Here is a 20,029-nt window from a genome sequence, read left to right as displayed (position 1 = left end):
AGCCGGGTGGGTGGGTTTTCACGACACCTGTTTTTTGCAAATTGTGAGTGAGTATAAAAACTGAACTGTAGGAATTTGGTGAAATGGAAACCTGGCTGTGTTGGAAGTAGCACCTGTTCGGCCTACTGCACCCCTCATTTCTTCAAAGATACGTGTGTAAAATGATTCTAGGATGAAACTGTGAACCTGTTAGAAATCAGTTTGCAGGAAGCTGTACGCATAAAGAGGTTTCGGACGATGAACAGAGCTGTAAGCGACTTCATGATTATTGAGAAATCTGTACAGCCTTGAGAACGGATGTATAAAGAAGCCGACGGTCCGTGTAGCTTCTGTTCATTTGACTTTCATTACAAATTCCAGCACTGAAAAACGAGAATATGGGCTGGTTCTCGTTTCTGGTTCTGTTATTTTTAGTGGAAAAATGAAGAAATAGCTTCGTTTTAGTTTCACAAACTAATCATAAAATCACAAAACAACCAGTAATGGAATAAAGGGTCGTATTCTAATGATCCAAATGTAGAATTTCCCGTCATAAGTGGAAAAGCGCAGGTATGGAAGCTCAGAAATCAGGCCTGTGGATCTGGTGTTTTGGTCGGCTGTGTTACTTTTTCTATAAGCGTTTGTTCATTTGAGAAACGATATAGGAAAAAACTGAACTCCCACGATTTGACGGGGGCTTCGTGCTCTGCAGATCAGCTGCAGATGCATTCAAGTTGAAGTGTTCCATCGGTGTTGGACGCGATCTTTCAGTCATAATGACCAGTGGCCTCCACCTATCGTAGCCTCTACCTGCTGTAGGCTCCTGGTGAAGGAGACTCAGGAGAGCCAGTCATTCTGCTCTTTATTGACACCAGCAGAAAAGCCTCATGCAGGACAGCCACTTAGACTGAAGGTCACCTCCACTTCCCCCACTTCATCATAGACACCTAACCCAACTAATTAAACACACCTAGGCAAGGTTGTCACCCCTGGAAAAAGGTTGAATTCCCTCTTTCGATTCGCACCATCGTAAAAACCCGGGCAGTGAATCTCCCTCACACACAACCCCAACACTGGTTCCATCGACTTACATTAAAAGCAGTTTTTTCTTTCTTCTGTAAAGTTGTTTTATGCGTATATGTATATATTAATATAGATAAAGACGATGTGATTGAAAAAGTTGCACCCAAAACTTACATGTTGTCCTTCATATAATTGAAATGAACAGATTCGACTTCCTTATGCGAGAAAATTTAAGCACAGCCCTTCGTGTGCATCCTATCGTGTACTTATTCCTTCACGAGGCTGTTTATATATGGATATGGCATTTTTCGTTTTTAACGGAATGTGAGAGCACGGCACCCTTTGCGTTACAAGGTTATGATGATGGACCAATATAGTTCATAGGTTACGTACAGTTGGCTGTATTCAGGTGTACGTATTGTAGAGTTATTACAGCCTGAATCTCTAATAGAAGTGGTATAATACTGATAATAAGTCTTATATAAAGTCCACTCCCAACAACATATGAATGGACACTAGGTCAGCTCTCGCGCTCAGATGCGTGTTCAATAACACAATAATGGCCGTCCCTTTGATTCACGCTGCTCCAAAGCGTTAATAGGATCCATTATTTGATGGTGAGTTTTTTCGTTTTTGTGTTACTCGTTTTGTTTTCTGCTCTCAGCAGCTGTGATGCAGCTCGGGGAAAGTGGGCCACCTTAATGAGTGTGCATGTGAAGAAATGAATGCATGGCTTGTTTTTGTCTTGTGAAAACTGAGTGTCAAGGTGAGGCTTCTTCAGGCGGAAGGGCACTGAGGGCAGGAAGAGTAGGTTAGTGTAACTCAGTGGTTTTAAATGGTTCAAAACCTGTGACTATAAACATATTAAAAAAACAAAAAAGGTTTCAATGGGGATTTAAAAATGGATAAGAGGCTTGCAGCCCTCTGCTGGTGAACACAGGGACTGCATCTCTTAGTATCTGACCCCATTTCCTCCCCAAGTCTGCAAAGTCATACAAATTTGCTGTTTTCCCGTCATTATTAACTCAGACACGAGGTTCACCGGTGGTTCTGGATAGTAAAGAACATCTTAATCTTATGTTCTGATAACTTCTTTTTCATTTTCTCATATGTTCTCACATGTTCTCATATGTTCTGATGACTAGTTTCACATGTTCTCATGTTCTGATGACTATTTCTCACGTTCTCACATGTTCTCATATGTTCTGATGACTAGTTTCACATGTTCTCATGTTCTGATGACTAATTTCACATGTTTTCACATGTTCTCATATGTTCTGATGACTAGTTTCACATGTTCTCATGTTCTGATGACTATTTCTCATGTTCTCACATGTTCTCATATGTTCTGATGACTATTTCTCACGTTCTCACATGTTCTCATATGTTCTGATGACTAGTTTCACATGTTCTCACGTTGTCATATGTTCTGATGACTAGTTTCACATGTTCTCATGTTCTGATGACTATTTCTCACGTTCTCATATGTTCTGATGACTAGTTTCACATGTTCTCACGTTGTCATATGTTCTGATGACTCGTTTCACATGTTCTCAGATGTTCTCATATGTTCTGATGACTAGTTTCACATGTTCTCACATTGTCATATGTTCTGATGACTCATTTCACATGTTCTCAGATGTTCTTGTACGTTCTTATGTTCTGATAACTATTTTCACGCTCTCATACGTTCTTATAATGTTCTGATGACTTATCATGTTCTATTGATTCTACTGATTTGCTCACCCATACAACAATTGTGCAGCTCCGACTTCAGAGAACATATAGCTCAAAGGGAATGAGGACCCCTATATGGATATTAATGGGTTAACTGAATCATCGCAGGGCCAGATGTGAATGGGGACAGTAGATCAGCTCTCGTCCTCTGAGATGCATCAACAGCACAAGATGATCAATAACAGAACAGTAAGGAACTCTTATGTTCCATTATTTGATGTGAGCTTTTCTGTGTCTTTGTTGTTTTCCGCTCTTTTCCAAGTCGCCATGCAGCCCAGGGAACAACAGGCCACCTTCATGGCACGAAAGAATGAATGTACAGGTCAAGAATTGAATGCATGACATAAATATGATCACAGACTGGAGTCGCATTGGTTTCAGAACTAATGCTGGAAGATGTCCATTATTCATCATGTCTCAGGGTTGAACCAGCAGCTTTAACCCCTTATAACCCCAGGGTTCTCACACTCTGAGGCTTATCACCACAGGGACTTCAATGAGCTGTTCTTAGATTGCAGAGGTGTGTAAGAAACTCGCGGCCTGGCCTTTTAACAGGGTTAGAGGTGATGAGGCCTCGTTTTCTTTTAGTGCGAGGCAGTGAAAGGTCAGTTTCGATGGGGACCATCTGCATGGGTTTAAAAAACGGATTAGGGATGTTCGGCGCCCTCTGCTGGAGAGCAGACACATTCAGATTCAGATTCAGATTCCTTTATTGATCCCAGGGGGAAATTGCAGTTGTTACAGTTGCAGTCACTTATGTAAAAATAAACACTTTACTAATAATTTAAGACAATATAGAGAAATTTACAGTATGTACACCAGATTTAAGTACATAAGAATATAGTAAGGTGGCGGTGATTGTGATAGTAATGTGAAACATCAGGTATAGAGCAGTTACAATTATTTAAATTATTTAAATGAAGTTAGTATCCCTCTGAGCTTTTGCACACACAATTGTTATTATTGCACATATGAACAGTTTCGTATTGAGTTTATGAATCACACACTGAGGGAGGAGTTATAGAGTTTGATGTGGATACTGTATCTGTCCAATGGTGCTGATGTTTTTCAGACCAATATGAATGTGTTTAATAACGACTTCATTCGATTTGTTTAAAATAAACCCATTTTCCACCCGTAGGTTGATATTGATTTTCTCTTTTTTTGCATTTTTTTCACAAAAAATGGAAATCACTGTTGTTTATAGTCACAAACTAACAGAGGTAAGTGGTAAATATCAACCACACATGCTGTCGTCATTGCTTATAATTGGGGAAAACAAAGGAAGCATGTTGTATTTCCACGCAAATGGTTACGGCTGCATTGATTTAAAGCCTAACGACGCGGTGGCTCCACCAGCCGTGGTCCGTGTAATCTTTACCCCGTGAATCTCTACAGGAGTTCAAACCAAAGTTAGTTTTAGCCTCAAGCTTAAAACACGTCAGCCCCACGCAAATGTACTGGAAACTGACGCCTGTAATGTTAATTACCCTAAAGTTCGCCAAGAAAAACCACACGACAGAACCTGTTGGTGTGAACCTGCGGTTCTGCAGACAGATATTATTGATAACCCACCCCCTTTTTGGAAAAGGTTCCAGGTAGAACCCATCCTCCTCCATATTGAACCGGTTTCCTTACTACAAAACCCTTTAAGAACCAGTGTGTATATACATAATACATATGGTGACCCTAAGGTTGCTAAGGTGTTGTGAGGATGTTGCTATGGTATCCCAGGTGGTTGCCAAGGTGCTACTAGCCTGTTGCTGCGTTATCATGGTTGCTAAGGTGTTGCTAGGCCATTGGTATGTTATCCCAGGTGATTGCCAAGGTACTGCTAGCCTGTTGCTGTGCTATCACAGTTGGTTGCTAAGGTGTTGCTAGGCCATTGCTGTTATACCAGATGGTTGCTAAGGCGTAACTAGCCTGTTGCTATGTTATCCTCAGTGGTTGCTAAGATGTTGTTTGACTGTTGCTAAGCAATCCCAAGTAAATGCTGAGGTGTTGCAAGGCCATTGCTATGGTAATCCAGGTGGTTGCAAAGGTGCTGCTAGCCTGTTGCTATATAATCGCAGTTGGCTGTGAAGATGTTTGGCTGTTGCTATGCAGTCCCAAATACAAATGCTAAGGTGTTGCAAAGCCATTGCTATGGTATTTCATGTGGTTTCTAAAGTGTTGTCAGCCTGTTGCTATGTTATCACAGTTGGTTGCTAAGGTGTTGGTAGGCCATTGCATTTTTCCAGATGGTTAGTAAGGTATTACTAGCCTGTTATGTTAGCCTCAGGTGTTGTCAACATGTTGTCTGGCTCTTGCTATGCAATCCCAAGTAAATGCTAAGCTTTTGCGAGTCCATTGTTATCCCAGGTGGTTGCTAAGGTGTTATGAAGATGTTACTATGGTGTTGCTATGCTGTTTCTATGCTATCTTTGGTTGTTGCTAAGGTGTTGCTAGGCCACTGCTACGCACAGAATAATAAAACCAACACAAACTTCTTTTTTCCATACTTTATTGACAGTTTAAATGAAGACATTTCAAGCAGCTATCCTTGTTCTTGATTGGCTAAGAGAGAAGGCACATGGGACGTGCGGAGAGGCAGACAGAAACTCCGGATGACGGCGTCACCCGGATATAACGAGAGCGCTAAACTGATTCCAGACTTTCATGTCAAAAAATGGTCATGATTATTCAAAAGCTACAGATTAAAATCCCTAAAAAGGCGAACCAGGAAAACGATCGTATTGCTTTAAGGCAGCTGACGCTGTGAGGAACGTTAAAGGCATTATAGACGCTCTTTAAGGTTCTGGGTATACTTGTACTTGGCAAACGTTGCTGTGAATCAGCTACAATCTAAAAACAGGACGACTCAGCTCTTAAGTGTGTTTTATTCCTAAAACAGATTTCTTTAAAATAATACTGCAAACCGTCTCCAGAGGCGGGTAAAACCAAAACGAAGCCTCCAGCATCTCTTAATAATAAAAAAACAAGCTTAATATTAGAATAAGATAAAAACTAAGATTGAAAATTAAAAAAAAAAAAATAGTTTGATATTTTATCCGTTCTTTTGTGGGCACACACAGAGGGAGTGTCCACAAACCTGCGCGAGTGAGGGAGACCGGGCAAGCGTCAGCAGGGGCGACTATAAAGCTAGTCTTCTGCCTGTCACTAGTTTGGGGACACCTACAGCCTAAAAAGGGGTCCTGAGGGTTATATATGGCACTTTCTGTGCTTAACTGTATGGAACTAAGCGACTCAACTGGTGATAATTTGGTGAGGTTCCCTTAAACTTGTTAGCCAGAGAAGTTCGCATTAGCCAAAATAAACCAGTATAAATTATGCATTGTGCTTTTTTTAACGGCTGAAATGTCGTTCCGATTGTTTTTCCTTCTGAAGCCTGACTTGGATTCCAATTCAAGGCCCAAATGCTTCTTCTTTACCATTAACAACATACTGTAAAGAACATTCTTTAAAGAGCCGTCCAAAAAAATCGCTCTGTATAGCACAAAGGCAAAGGCAAAGTGTTCCGGGGCGCTTTTTTCCAATTTGCGGAGCTCATTTCCAAATTGTAACAGTAATATCCGCTCATTTAGCCTGAACTGGGTGATTTTCACGGATCGAAACTTTTCATGGATCGAAACTAGGCACTGCAGCTGCTACTGTTGCTTAGCAACAAGACACTCAGTCAAACGCAGGAGTCGTGAAAACGCAGTGTGAACCCCGTCTGCACCCGTCTGCGTACCATTTTAATATACAGCCTCATCCAGATTTAGTAGCTAATGTACTTTAAAATAGAGCTAATTAGCCAAATTCGTTTAACACAGAGCCTAGTCTGGTGTCTGTTTACAGATAAACGTTAACATATAAAGTAAATATTTGCAGATTTTTTTTTTTTTATTCAGTTAATTAAACAAAAATTCGCAGTGAGATTAAGGCAAGGTGTCCCCAAAGTTTTGACAGGCGGTGTGTATTATGATTATGATGATGCCGTTGGTCCCGAGTTCAGACATTCAGTGACCGTTTTCTTCATCATTTATAACCGGCGCGAATATTATTTGTAAAGTGTGAAGTCACACGTCTATACGGAGTCTAGTTTTTCCCACAGACCAAATTTTGGAAAACGTAAAAAAAAAAAACGTGAAATTTTTACACTGCAAAAAAAAAAAAAAAAAAAAAAAAGAAGATATCCCGTCGAGTAAAATTATCTCAAATATGGTCAATAAATCGAATGTTTCTCCTTGCTACTGGTCACTTTATACTTGTTTTAGTCAAATTATCCCACTAGATTTGCAGATAATTTTTCTTGTTGTAAAGAATGTGCTTAAAATCATCTGCCAGTATATTAAGATAATTTTACTGAATAAAATGACCTAAAGCCGGTAAAAAATTCTGGAAATTGGATAATCTTAAGCGCACAAAAACCTCGGCTGGATTTAAGGTCACTTCACTTAATAAGAGACCGTTGTCTGCAGTGTGTTTATCGATATCGATGCTCTAAATGTGCGCAGCAGTAGTACGTGCAGTAACAAACACCATGGACTTATTTTAAGATATTTTCCTTAAAGTTAAGAGTGCTTAATTCCACATCTTTGGCCCGCAGTGCACAGAAAACACTAAACTGTGCTGTTTGATGCTGAAAGGACAAAAAAAAAAGTCCCCTTCACTCCAAACTTCATCACACTGGCACTGCACTGTAATCATGAAGTCACTGGAGGCATGTTTATCACAACTAATGTCAAACCGTGACAGTAATGGCACTTCGTTTACATAATGGCACTGTTAAAAGCCAGTTATTGCTTTCCATCTTCGGTCTGGGCATCATGGCAACGTGATTAGAATATTAATCCTTGAAATCATTAATTTGCATAAATCAAGACACAGCTTTTTTTTTTTTAAACTACAGTTTATCAGTGTAACTACACAAGTCCAACTTGGCTAATTTTAAAACCGTTTCAAAAATATATATATAGAGATATATATTTATATGCGTATAAAAGAAAGCTACATTATTGGTCCAAAAAAAAAAAAAAAAAAAAAAACAATCTCCCTTATAAACATACAGTAGCCACTAAAACCTGTGTGAACTGCACTGAAAGGTGTCAATTTGAGGCCTATTAGAGCTGGAGTTAGTTTTACCTGGAGTGTTTGTGATTTAGGTTATTAGTGATTGTTGTGTGAATTTTTTACAAGCTGTGGAACAAATTTAATCCAGTATGAATCTGCAGTGTGTGTAGTTTTACAGTCTGACTGTAATAATTGTGGAGTGATTTTAATCCAGTATGAATCTGCAGTGTGTGTAGTTTTACAGTCTGACGGTAATAATTGTGGAGTGATTTTAATCCAGTATGAATCTGCAGTGTGTGTAGTTTTACAGTCTGACTGTAATAATTGTGGAGTGATTTTAATCCAGTATGAATCTGCAGTGTGTAGTTTTACAGTCTGACGGTAATAATTGTGGAGTGATTTTTAATCCAGTATGAATCTGCAGTGTGTGTAGTTTTACAGTCTGACTGTAATAATTGTGGAGTGATTTTAATCCGGTATGAATCTGCAGTGTGTGGAGTTTTTAGCTGCAGCTGATTCATATAAGCAATTAGGCTGTGAATTAGAGATGCTATAGGCAATATTGTCACAATATAGGCAATATTTTACAATATGTTGAAGTATCAGACAGACACTTTATCCTGAACTAATCAGCCAATCAAACATAACACAGCCTCCTCTGGTAAAACTAATCCAGCTCTAATAGGGTTTTCTCATGTTTTCACCATGATTTCTAGCCTGTTCTCGGCTGGCGGTGCTGCTAAAGCAGTGGATTGTGGGTACTGTAGTTTTGTGTGCAGGTGTGTGGAGGCTGGTGGTGAGAGGCAGGCTGTGGTGCCCCCTGCTGGCCCTTTTTTATTTTTATTTTTATTTTTTTTGCGATTTTACATGCACTCGAACTCGTCAATGCGCTGTTTGGTGTTTCCGGAGCGGATCTGCCGCAGAGTCTTGTACTTATCCCGACCCGCCCGAACGTTCTCCGCGTGGATGATATCGTTCTGGGTCTTCTTCGTCTCGTCCCGAGCATTAGCCAGCTCTGAACTCAGAGCCTGAGAGAGAGAAAGATGGAGAGAGAGAAAGAAAACAAGACATAGAGAGAAAAGACAGAGAAACAAGGATAGAGTGAGGGAGAGAGAATGAAGAGTGGGAGACAGAGGAAGACAGGGAAAGAGAGAGGGAAGGAAGAAAAGGATAGAATAAGGGAGAGGGGGAAAGAAAAGAGATGAAGGAAATGGCGAAGATGAGAGCAAGAGTGAGAAGGTGGGAGGGAAAGAGGGAGAGAAAAAAGAGAAAAAGAAAAAAACGAAATGAAGAAAAAAAAGAACGCATTATTAAGAGAACCAGTTAATAGTTTGCACACATTTGTGTTTGTGTCTGCCTTTCTCTCTCACCAGCAGGTGTTTCTGCACTCGTTCGTTCTTTTCGGCTTCGGTCATCCTCTCCTCCTCACTGCGGTCCTTGTAGGCCGCGGCGGCGGTCAGCTCAGCGCTGGCCTCGGCGCTGCTCTCGTCGCTCTCGTCATGGTCGCTCTCCCCGTGAACCGGCTCCTGGACGTGAGCCGTCACAACCTTATTCTTCAGCTCCTCCTTGGTGCGTTCCAGATCCTCCTGGACCATGGTGGCCTAAAGAGGACACAGAGCCCAGAGTCACGACGGGGAACATAACAGCACGGTCAGAAATCCTTCTATGCTACGGTGGCCTAAAGAGGACACATGGCCCAGAGTCACAACGGGGAACATAACAGCACGGTCAGAAATCCTTCTATGCTACGGTGGCCTAAAGAGGACACAGAGCCCAGAGTCTCAATGGGGAGCAAAGACAGTCAGAAATCCTTCAACGCTAAGGTGGCCTAAAGAGGACTCATGGCCCAGAGTCACAACAGGGAACATAACAGCACGGTCAGAAATCCTTCTATGCTACGGTGGCCTAAAGAGGACTCATGGCCCAGAGTCACAACAGGGAACATAACAGCACGGTCAGAAATCCTTCTATGCTACGGTGGCCTAAAGAGGACACATGGCCCAGAGTCACAACGGGGAACATAACAGCACGGTCAGAAATCCTTCTATGCTACGGTGGCCTAAAGAGGACACAGAGCCCAGAGTCTCAATGGGGAGCAAAGACAGTCAGAAATCCTTCAACGCTAAGGTGGCCTAAAGAGGACTCATGGCCCAGAGTCACAACAGGGAACATAACAGCACGGTCAGAAATCCTTCTATGCTACGGTGGCCTAAAGAGGACTCATGGCCCAGAGTCACAACAGGGAACATAACAGCACGGTCAGAAATCCTTCTATGCTACGGTGGCCTAAAGAGGACACATGGCCCAGAGTCACAACGGGGAACATAACAGCACGGTCAGAAATCCTTCTATGCTACGGTGGCCTAAAGAGGACACAGAGCCCAGAGTCTCAATGGGGAGCAAAGACAGTCAGAAATCCTTCAACGCTAAGGTGGCCTAAAGAGGACTCATGGCCCAGAGTCACAACAGGGAACATAACAGCACGGTCAGAAATCCTTCTATGCTACGGTGGCCTAAAGAGGACTCATGGCCCAGAGTCACAACAGGGAACATAACAGCACGGTCAGAAATCCTTCTATGCTACGGTGGCCTAAAGAGGACACAGAGCCCAGAGTCTCAATGGGGAGCAAAGACAGTCAGAAATCCTTCAACGCTAAGGTGGCCTAAAGAGGACATGTAGCCCAGAGTCACAACGCGAAAGAAAAAGACACTTTCAGGAATCCTACACTACGGTGGCCTAAAGAGGACACAGAGCCCAGAGTCACGACGGGGAACATAACGGCACGGTCAGAAATCCTTCTATGCTACGGTGGCCTAAAGAGGAGTCACGATGGGGAACAAAACAACTGTCAGAAATCCTTCTACACTTCAGTGGCCTAAAGAGGACACAGCAGGAAATATCACAACACAGGTTCATCAGACAGATCAGACGGTTCTTCAGATTTTTGTAAAGGGTATTATATAGCACCAAAAAGGCTTCTTGTATTGTTATAGGCTTGACATTGAGACAACAGAAGAACTTTTTTTGGTACTTAATAAAGCCCTTTAAAAAAATCTTATGAATGGAACCATCTACAACCTTCTCCATCAATCTGAAGAACCACTGAACAATGCAGAGTACCCAGAGATCGTTCACTGCAATGTGACTGTATGCACATACTGACATCTGCAGGACAGTTTTGCAATTACAGAACTGCAGTCATTGGGGTGCAACATGTTAAACACAGGTTGGTTTGGCACAGGAAAAATAAAAGATGAGAAAAAGGCCGTCATTTTAGTGTGGGAGAGTCTACCCACCCTGTCGAGTTTACTCTGATATGCTCCACCCAAACCCCTGTTTATTTTTTAAAAATCTTTTTTTTTATTGTTGTATCGAAAGAGAAATTTACAGAGAAATCTTTCAGCAGCTTCTCGAAGCTGTTACTGCCTGCATTTTTGACATTTCTGAAGTCCATTTCCTTAAATTCGCTGTCTGAATGAAAAGCACTTTGAGTTGCTTTTGTGTATGAAAAGTGCTAAAGTAATAGAGTATTATTACTATGAATTGTATTATTTATCAAAACTGGCCTCTTCCGTCTGTTTAGGGTCTAATATTGGTATTTTTGTATACTTTTGCCTATTGTTTTTTTAATCAGAGTCGAATCAGAGACGCTCTGATGAACTGAGGGGCGTACTGACCAATTTTCAATACTGTATTGAAATCTTTACTCCCTCAGTGGCTGATTTTGGGGCCGTGTACATCACAGCGCCGCTGCTGGAAAAGCGGAATTCTCCCGGGATGCTGTCTGTAGTGAACAGGAGCCGAATCCTGCCATTATGTAAGAGCTGAATGGAGCTCTATTCACTCAGACGCGGGGATCAGACGCGGGGATCAGACTCGGCGCAGACCCAGGCTGCTCTCTGAGTGGCTGCGCTGCAGGATTTCCCCAGCGGAGCGAGGGAGGGAGCACGCCCTCCCAAACAAACGGGCGAAAAGAAAAGGAAAGAAATAGAACAGTTAAAGGGAGGAGGGTGAATGAAAGGACAAGGCTACTGCAGCTCTGGACCTTTATAAACAGACCACACAGAGAGAGGGGGGAGAGGAAAGTAAGAGGATGGGGTTGGACAGAGAGGGGTGGGGGGAGCAAGAGAAAAAAACGAGAGGAGAGAGAGAGAAAAGGCAGGAAAAGAGAGGGGGAGGTGGAGCAAGAGGACAGAGGGGGGAGCAAGGGGATAGAGGGAGAGTGAGGGGAAACAAGAGGAAAACAAGAGGAAAGGACAAAGAGAGGAAGCAAGAGGAAAATGGGAGGACGGGAGAGAGTGAGAAAAGACAGGAAGAGAGAGAGAAAGAGGGAGCATGAGGGGAGCAAGGGGATAGAGGGAGAGAGAGAGAAAAGAGGCTTTAATTTCATTATCACTTTTTGTTCTTGCTGGGCTGGTTTTCCTGGAAGGAGATGTTTAGTGAACTGTTAGACCGTCATTTCTCCTCCAGATCAAATGATTTTAAAATCTCATTCAGTCCTACAGCTGTTTTCTTATAAGGAGGTGAGCAGGCAGGTGTAGTGATAGCTATATATTTTAATGTTGCCCCTTTAAAAAAAGACACCTTAATATCACTATATAGTGAAACAGTGTGAAGGGCAATTCCACCAATTTATTAAAAATCTCTGTACAAATCAGCATTTGAGAAACAGAGATTCAGAGCGGTTTGATGTGAAATGGTTCAGATGTCTTTACAGTGGTGGTGATGGGAACCAGACGTTGTCATGACTACAACACAGATATAGGCGTTTTATTTACCATCCAGAACCACCAGAGAACCTACACGAGTCTTCTGATCTTACATGGAATGCTGATGATGGAAAATAGTGGAAAATCTGAAATAAGTTTTCTTTGGGGACTATTTTGCCGCACAGCGCCCTGCATGTATCCCTCCACCATGCCTCATCAGGCAGCGAATTCATAACCATTTCATGTAGGAACGTTCTGTGAGGGAGCTTTTAGAGGTGGACGTCTGGTTCCTATCATCACCATTGTGAATAATTCTGACTCGGTAAGTTTCTCTTCGACGGAGCGTTTCACACCAAACCGCTCTGAACGGCTTTGTTTACATCAGAACCAGTTAATTATGCAGAAATTCTGAAAAATCGATGGAGTTCCCCTTTCAGTTCACTATACAGCAACATAGGGTATAGATGTATAATCCATTGATCACTGCTGTTTTTGCTGGGCTCATTTTTATTTCCAGCAACTGTCCTGAACTTTTAATCCAGGGCTTCTGGTCAAAAAAAGATCTTAATCTTAAAACCTTAATCAGCCGCATAACAATCCTCCTACAGGAATGCGAGAAGACCGAGATGGACAAAGAAGGAATGTTTTTAAGGGAACGGATGTTTTCTTTCTTCACCTTCTGCTGCCACTCCAGTGCCTCGTCCTCCTTCTTCTTCTTGGCGTCCTCGAGCAGGGAGATCTTGGAGGTGAGCTCTGCCAGCTCCGTCGCCTGAAAACACAAACAGAACGTCAGCCCGTTCACATTTTCCAAAGACCCGCCAAGCTGCTGTGGTTTCTGGGGCTGTGACGTTGCCATGGCGACCTGGAGTGTTGTGTTACACGGTTGCCACAGCAACCTAGAGGGTGTTGCCAATGCACTACAGTGACTGTTAAGGGTGTGGCGCGGTTGCCGTAGCGACTCAGGGGGGATTCAGTTACTATGGTGAGTGTTAAAGGGGGCTGCAGTTGCCATGGTGAGCAATATGGTGTTATACCATATGCATACAACACCAGTGACCTGTAAAACATCCTTATATGAAAATAGGAGATGTTAATGGATGGACGTATTAAGATCATTTTAGTTTTGGAAAAAACTTGATTTTTAAAAAATATATTCTCCTGAATTCTCACTCCAAACGGAGAACCACCCATGTACTTATATGTAATGCAGTCATTTATGTCGGATTTCATGCATCATAGAGTATGAGTCTTAGGTGTGCCTGTGTAGGTGCGTGTGTGCTGCTGTAGTAACAGACCAGGTGTTCCTGGTTCTTCATCTGATTCTCGGACTGCTGCAGCAGGGCCAGCTTAGCCTCCTCGGCCTGGCGCCGATCCTTCTCCAGGCGCTCGGCTTCCTCCTGCGCTCTCTTCCTCTCCTGCTCCAGCTCCAGAGCCCGGCGGGTTTGCTCCTCCAGCTCTGCACAAAAACACACAACACCACACGTATTTACACAAATTACATTAATACGCAAAAACGTAAACATCGGCCCCCTGCAGAGGCTTAAAGGAACCGTCTGCGCTGATATATGAACGCCGTGGGGGGGAATGAACACAGTGAGACTGAAGACCTTGCTGTGCTTTCTTGGTTTGCTCCTCGATCTGCCTCAGCCTCTCCATCAGCTCCTCCTTCTCCTTCTCGATCTTCTCCTTCTCTTTCTCCGCCTGCTCTCTCTTCTTCTTCTCGTTCTCCAGCATTGCCCTGTAGAATGAGCGTAAAAAGCATTTACATATATATGCTCTTCTTTGTTAAGGGTTCTTTAGTTAGCATGATTAAAAGGTCTTCAGATTGATGGAGAACATGCTGTAGATGGTTCTATATATAACCATTTTGAAAATCCTTCTATATAGCACCAAAATATATACACACACTACAATGACTAGTCCACCTGTTTCTCTGATACTCTGTTACCCTGTTCTTCAGTGGTCAGGACCCCCATGGACCCATGGAGTGTTAGTTTGTGTTGTGCTGGTACAAGTGGATCAGACACAGCAGTGCTGCTGGAACAAAACCTTGTACCTCCATTCATTTTTACAGGATTTGAGATTTGCCAGCTACGCTGTACGGTGTGTTAAACTGGACCATAAATGGACCAGAAGGGCTCCTAAATTACTTGAAAAGAAACTCCTGTTCCATCGACTCCCGTTCAGAGCTAAGAGCGTATTCTCCCTCTCCTGTGAAGTTACCGTTTGGGAGCTTTCTGATTCTGACAGCGATGATATATATGTGTGTGTGAAAGGGCGCTCGCTCTTCCAGGCATTGTGAAACGTCCAGCTGTGAAACAATAGCAAACATAAACATGTGGCGCACCATATATCAGCCTTTTACACACATGCTCAAAACAAACCATCACTCAGCCGCACAGACAGCTGTGTGTGTGCTGTACACCGCAATGTCGGGCTAGTTGGGCATGCAGTGTGCACTGTATCATGAGCCGTCGAGGAGCTCTTTTGAGAGCGCCTTATCTTTTCATTTTTTCATTATTTTAATAATTTTATTGATAATGTTAAAATAGCCAACGGAAACTGTCCAATATGAATGTTTACCCACTATATTTGGTGTTTAACATTTTGTTTGATTAGTTTTTAGCACTGCAGCAATGAGGTTACAAGTAATGGATGTTTATACCACACCGATTAGCATGGTGCTAACTGCATTCCTCAGTCACAGACCTGTATCAAATCTCTCATAGACTTGACTGTGTGGTTTCTTACTGTATGACACTGTTATCTGTAAACATGGAGAAATGCAGGCATATAATGAGGGAAGTAAGCAGTCAGCACTATGCAAACTGGTCGAGCACAGGGCTTGGAAATGTACAACACACTGCATTATGGCTTATTGTGGCATATTGACAGGCATACAGCGGTTTTGTTCAAGGTTTTCAGGCTTCATATCGAATCAACTGAAATGGTAGTGAATCTTAATCAACACCAGAGGGATGCCAGACAACTATATAATTGGACATGCTAACTTTACCTTCTCTTCCATTCTAAAAATTTTCCTAGCTGGTGTGAGGCTTAAGTGCCTGTTCCTTTAAGTAGGTTTAAAGATTTAAATCACTTGAGGCCCATGAATAGTCTACAAAAGGTTATTTCCCTCAGCCACCGGCAGATTTACCTCAGTTAATGCCCAGTTAATGCCGTACTTTACTTGCGCACTGACAGATTTACTTCAATTATAAAGTATTTATCCCAGTTAATGCCATATTTAGCTCAGCAACTAGAAGATTTACCTCAGTTAATTCTATATTTCATTCAGCCACTGGCAGATTCACCCCAGTTATGCCATATTTTGCCAAGTCACTGGCAGGTTCACTTCAATTACGCTGTATTTCACTCGGCCACTGGCAGATTTACTGCAGTTACACCATATTTCACTCGGCCACTGGCAGATTTACCTCAGTTACGCCGTATTTCACTCAGTAACTGGCAGATTTACCTCAGTTATGCCGTATTTCACTCGGCCACTGGCAGATTTACCTCAATTATGCCGTATTTCACTCAGTAACTGGCAGATTTACCTCAGTTACGCCGTATTTCACTCAGTAACTGGCAGATTTACCTCAGTTACGCCGTATTTCACTCAGTAACTGGCAGACTTACCTCAGTTACGCCGTATTTCACTCAGTAACTGGCAGATTTACCTCAGTTATGCCGTATTTCACTCAGTAACTGGCAGATTTACCTCAGTTACGCCGTATTTCACTCAGTAACTGGCAGATTTACCTCAGTTACGCCGTATTTCACTCAGTAACTGGCAGACTTACCTCAGTTACGCTGTATTTCACTCAGTAACTGGCAGATTTACCTCAGTTATGCCGTATTTCACTCAGTAACTGGCAGATTTACCTCAGTTATGCCGTATTTCACTCAGTAACTGGCAGATTTACCTCAGTTATGCCGTATTTCACTCAGTAACTGGCAGATTTACCTCAGTTACGCCGTATTTCACTCAGTAACTGGCAGATTTACCTCAGTTATGCCATATTTCACTCAGTAACTGGCAGATTTACCTCAGTTACGCCGTATTTCACTCAGTAACTGGCAGATTTACCTCAGTTACGCCGTATTTCACTCAGTAACTGGCAGATTTACCTCAGTTACGCCGTATTTCACTCGGCCACTGGCAGATTTACCTCAGTTACGCCGTATTTCACTCAGTAACTGGCAGATTTACCTCAGTTACGCCGTATTTCACTCGGCCACTGGCAGATTTAAGTCATTGATGGTCATATTTCACTCACTATCAACATGCAGCTCAGCTGTTGCTAGCCTAGTCAAAATTTGAATAATATTGAAATATAAAATGAGTTTGTTGTTCATCTGCAAACTGTTATGCTTCATATGTGCTGATCAACCAGAGCTGCATCTGACTTAACCTTCCATTCTGATCTGTTTTCCTTGATTTTGATCTGATCTGTGACCTGAGTCATGCAGATGCACATGCTAGTCATCTCAGCAAACATATTTAGTGAGACCATAAGCTACAGCCAAAATCAAGGAATGCAGGTAGAAAAGCGTTTTTTAACTATTCTAAACCTGCCTAGACTGACAAACCCTGCCACAATGGCGGCTCACCCATAACACACTGCGTTAAGACACAACATCCCCAAGTCCTTTAAGCTTCCGTTACTTGTCAGCTACATTAGCCTCATAGCTCTATTGCAAATTTTAGGGGAAGGAGGGAAACTGTGTTGAGCTGTTAGCCTGTTAGCTATGCTAGCACTAGGACCACCACCACCAGCAACATTTAGGAATCAACGATGGTGCTAGAACGGTTTGCAGTGAAAATGTCACTTATTTTTTGGTTAATAATTCTGAAGTGGAAGTTGGTTTTAGTTGTTTCTAATGCAACATTTCTTGCTCGTTAATCCTGTCAGAACACATGCAGACCTAGATTTTTCTCACTATCATTGTCACGATTGTGTTTTTGCAACAAAGTGTCATAATTAGATTAATGGGAATGTAGCACTACAAGCCCAACAAGTGTTTCCTGCACTGGGCTTGAATCCTGCGAAGAGAACATGTAACTAAACTATTCAGGTAAATGACCAGTTACAAAAAAACCCACATGCACAACTCAAAGGCAACTGTATCCTGAACTGCTAGCCTGTAAAATTACTTCAAACATGATAATTAGACTCACTCTTAGTACAAAACTGCAGTGTGTAAAATGCATCACAGTAAAAATGGTAAAAAGCATTAATGGCCATGGTCCCAAAATCCTACAATGTGTTTGAGCCTTTTAAGGAATGAAATGTATGCTGATTCGTTATTTATGGGCCTATGTTGAGAAAACAGTACATATTGATCAATATTTGAAGCCTGACAACAAATAGAATACTAATTTTAAAAAGCTGTTCAAGGACTTCTCACTGTTTTTCAGACTGCAACTCTCTCACGTTTGGCAGCCTATGAATCCTCCACAAGGGGGCGCTGTTAGTCAAAAACGTTTTTAATGCCTCATAAGAGAAGTTTCACATCGGGGACTCTGTATTCAGCTGTACAGTGCACAAAATCTGCTTACAGCTCTGATTTAAGTAGTAACTAGTATTTCATTCCTTTTATTTTGCAAAACAGTGAGCAGTGCTTTTGTATTTTTAGTAATAACTAATTGATAATTTAACTGAAAAAGATTTGTTTTTTTTACCTCTCCATCTTCTTGTGGTTCTTTTCCTCCTTGGCCTGGGCCTTCATCTGCTGAACCTCGATGGTGTCTGGTTTTCTGCGCCGCATGTACAGCTCGTGGTTGCCCATACACAGAGCCAGGATACGCTTATTAATGCGCAGGCGAGGGGCGTAGAACACAAAGTCCTGCAATGCGGTAATGTTTATTTACGTTTGTTGCCCATAAAGAGGGAGAGACTAAAGTTCTACAGTCTGTCGACTTTCACGTCACTTTCTTTATGCAGACTGAGCAATATGGTGCACTGAATTTGCTCGAGGTAAATGCACACAGTGATTCCACACGAATAAATACATCTTCCATTTTTAACGTTACTTACCGGCGCTTTCTTATCGATGGGCTTGATGACAAACTTCTTGTCGTTGAAGGAGATGTTTCTGATCTCGCTCCAGGGGAAGCCGATCTTCGGGGTCATCCTGAAAATGGCACAGGAGAAAAAGCATTGATATCTCTCATCTGGCATGATGTGTACAGTGTAGTACAGTCCAGTGATCTAGATATGGTTAAAACCTTAGGTTTTAGAATACAGCTCCCTTATCTTCATCACTACTTTCCAAAAGTGCTGCAGCAGCTTCAGTAAACTCTCTGCATGCTGTTTCACACGTGGACTGATGAAGAACGGGTTTCCGGTGTGATGGTCAGTTCTTAGTGGTTCCTGAGTGTCTATTGGTCAATCTCACACAGAATGTAGATGGACATACAGCTCCACATGGTGAGAGGCAGATGACGTGTATCTCAGCCCCTCTTCACAGGCTCATAACTCCGGGTTTGTGAGTCTCGTGGGATCTCGAGATAAGATGGAATGGAAAGGGCGGCTCCACAGATTCAGGAAGCGTTTGAAATGGATTTCTGTGCTAAACAAGCACTGATATCGCTCTCTACTCTGAACCTTTAGGTCTAGGGTGTCTTGTTCTAAAGTAAAACCATCAACTGGACTATAATGCACTATCTGCAAAAGAATGATTGACACAGTCCTTAATCCGTCCCTGCCTAGCAACCATCTCTAAGCAGTACTTCTTCTGATAAAAGAGTAAAAACCCTCTTCAGTGAGAACAATAGCGGCAGCATATTAAGAGACATTCCTGAAGGTCAAACAGTTTTGGATTAAACTTTTCTGAAAAACCCCAATGTTGAATCTATTAACCAGCCTGTTCCTGTATTTGCGAACTTCCATTTTAAAATGACGTTTAATGATAAATGACCTTGCAGAGTAATGTTTACCCATATGCCCAAAATATATTCCAAGTGTATTTATCAAATACACACTGATCAGGCATCACGTTATGAGGACCTCCTTGTTTCTGCGCTCACTGTCCACTTTATCAGCTCCACTGACCGTATAGCTGCACTCTGTAGTTCTACAGTTACAGACTGTAGTCCATCTGTTTCTCTGATACTCTGTTACCCTGTTCTTCAGTGGTCAGGACCCCCATGGACCCTCGCAGAGCAGGTACTATTTGGGGGAGTGGGTCATTCTCAGCACTGTAGTAACACTGACCACCACTGCAGCTATACAGTAAGTGGAGCTGATAAAATGGACAATGAGTGTAAAAATGCTCATAAAGTTACACCTGATCGGTGTATTTTTGCTATGTATGAAAATGGCTAAAATGTATTTATTATTATTTTTTCAACTGTCTGTAATTTTAATCAAAGCTTACAGACAGACATAAATACACATGAGGTGAATGAACAGCACTGACTTTCCATTAACCAGGTATGTCTGCAGTGAGACTTGCACACAATGTATTTCAGATAAACAAGATATCAAACCATAACTGCTTTTTCACAGAGAACCAA

General features: G+C 42.2%; 1 protein-coding gene across 1 annotated transcript in view; it reads right to left on the bottom strand.

The window, feature by feature from the left end:
- Positions 1-8,173: 8,173 nt before the first annotated feature.
- msna (moesin a) overlaps positions 8,174-20,029 on the bottom strand; it is a 51,302-nt gene continuing 39,446 nt past the window's right edge. The window contains exons 8-14 of the mRNA XM_037533386.1: positions 18,549-18,645; positions 18,194-18,357; positions 14,112-14,242; positions 13,800-13,960; positions 13,181-13,273; positions 9,165-9,395; positions 8,174-8,822 (exon numbers count right to left, since the gene is read on the bottom strand). Of these exons, the coding sequence (XP_037389283.1) occupies positions 8,658-8,822; positions 9,165-9,395; positions 13,181-13,273; positions 13,800-13,960; positions 14,112-14,242; positions 18,194-18,357; positions 18,549-18,645 (1,042 nt within the window). The 3' untranslated portion in view covers positions 8,174-8,657. The remainder of the gene's footprint in view (positions 8,823-9,164; positions 9,396-13,180; positions 13,274-13,799; positions 13,961-14,111; positions 14,243-18,193; positions 18,358-18,548; positions 18,646-20,029) is intronic.

Source organism: Pygocentrus nattereri, chromosome 23, assembly GCF_015220715.1.
Source record: "Pygocentrus nattereri isolate fPygNat1 chromosome 23, fPygNat1.pri, whole genome shotgun sequence".
Classification (NCBI taxonomy): domain Eukaryota; kingdom Metazoa; phylum Chordata; class Actinopteri; order Characiformes; family Serrasalmidae; genus Pygocentrus; species Pygocentrus nattereri.
Note: the sequence above shows the minus strand (reverse complement) of the source record. Positions and strands in the feature narration are given on the sequence as shown.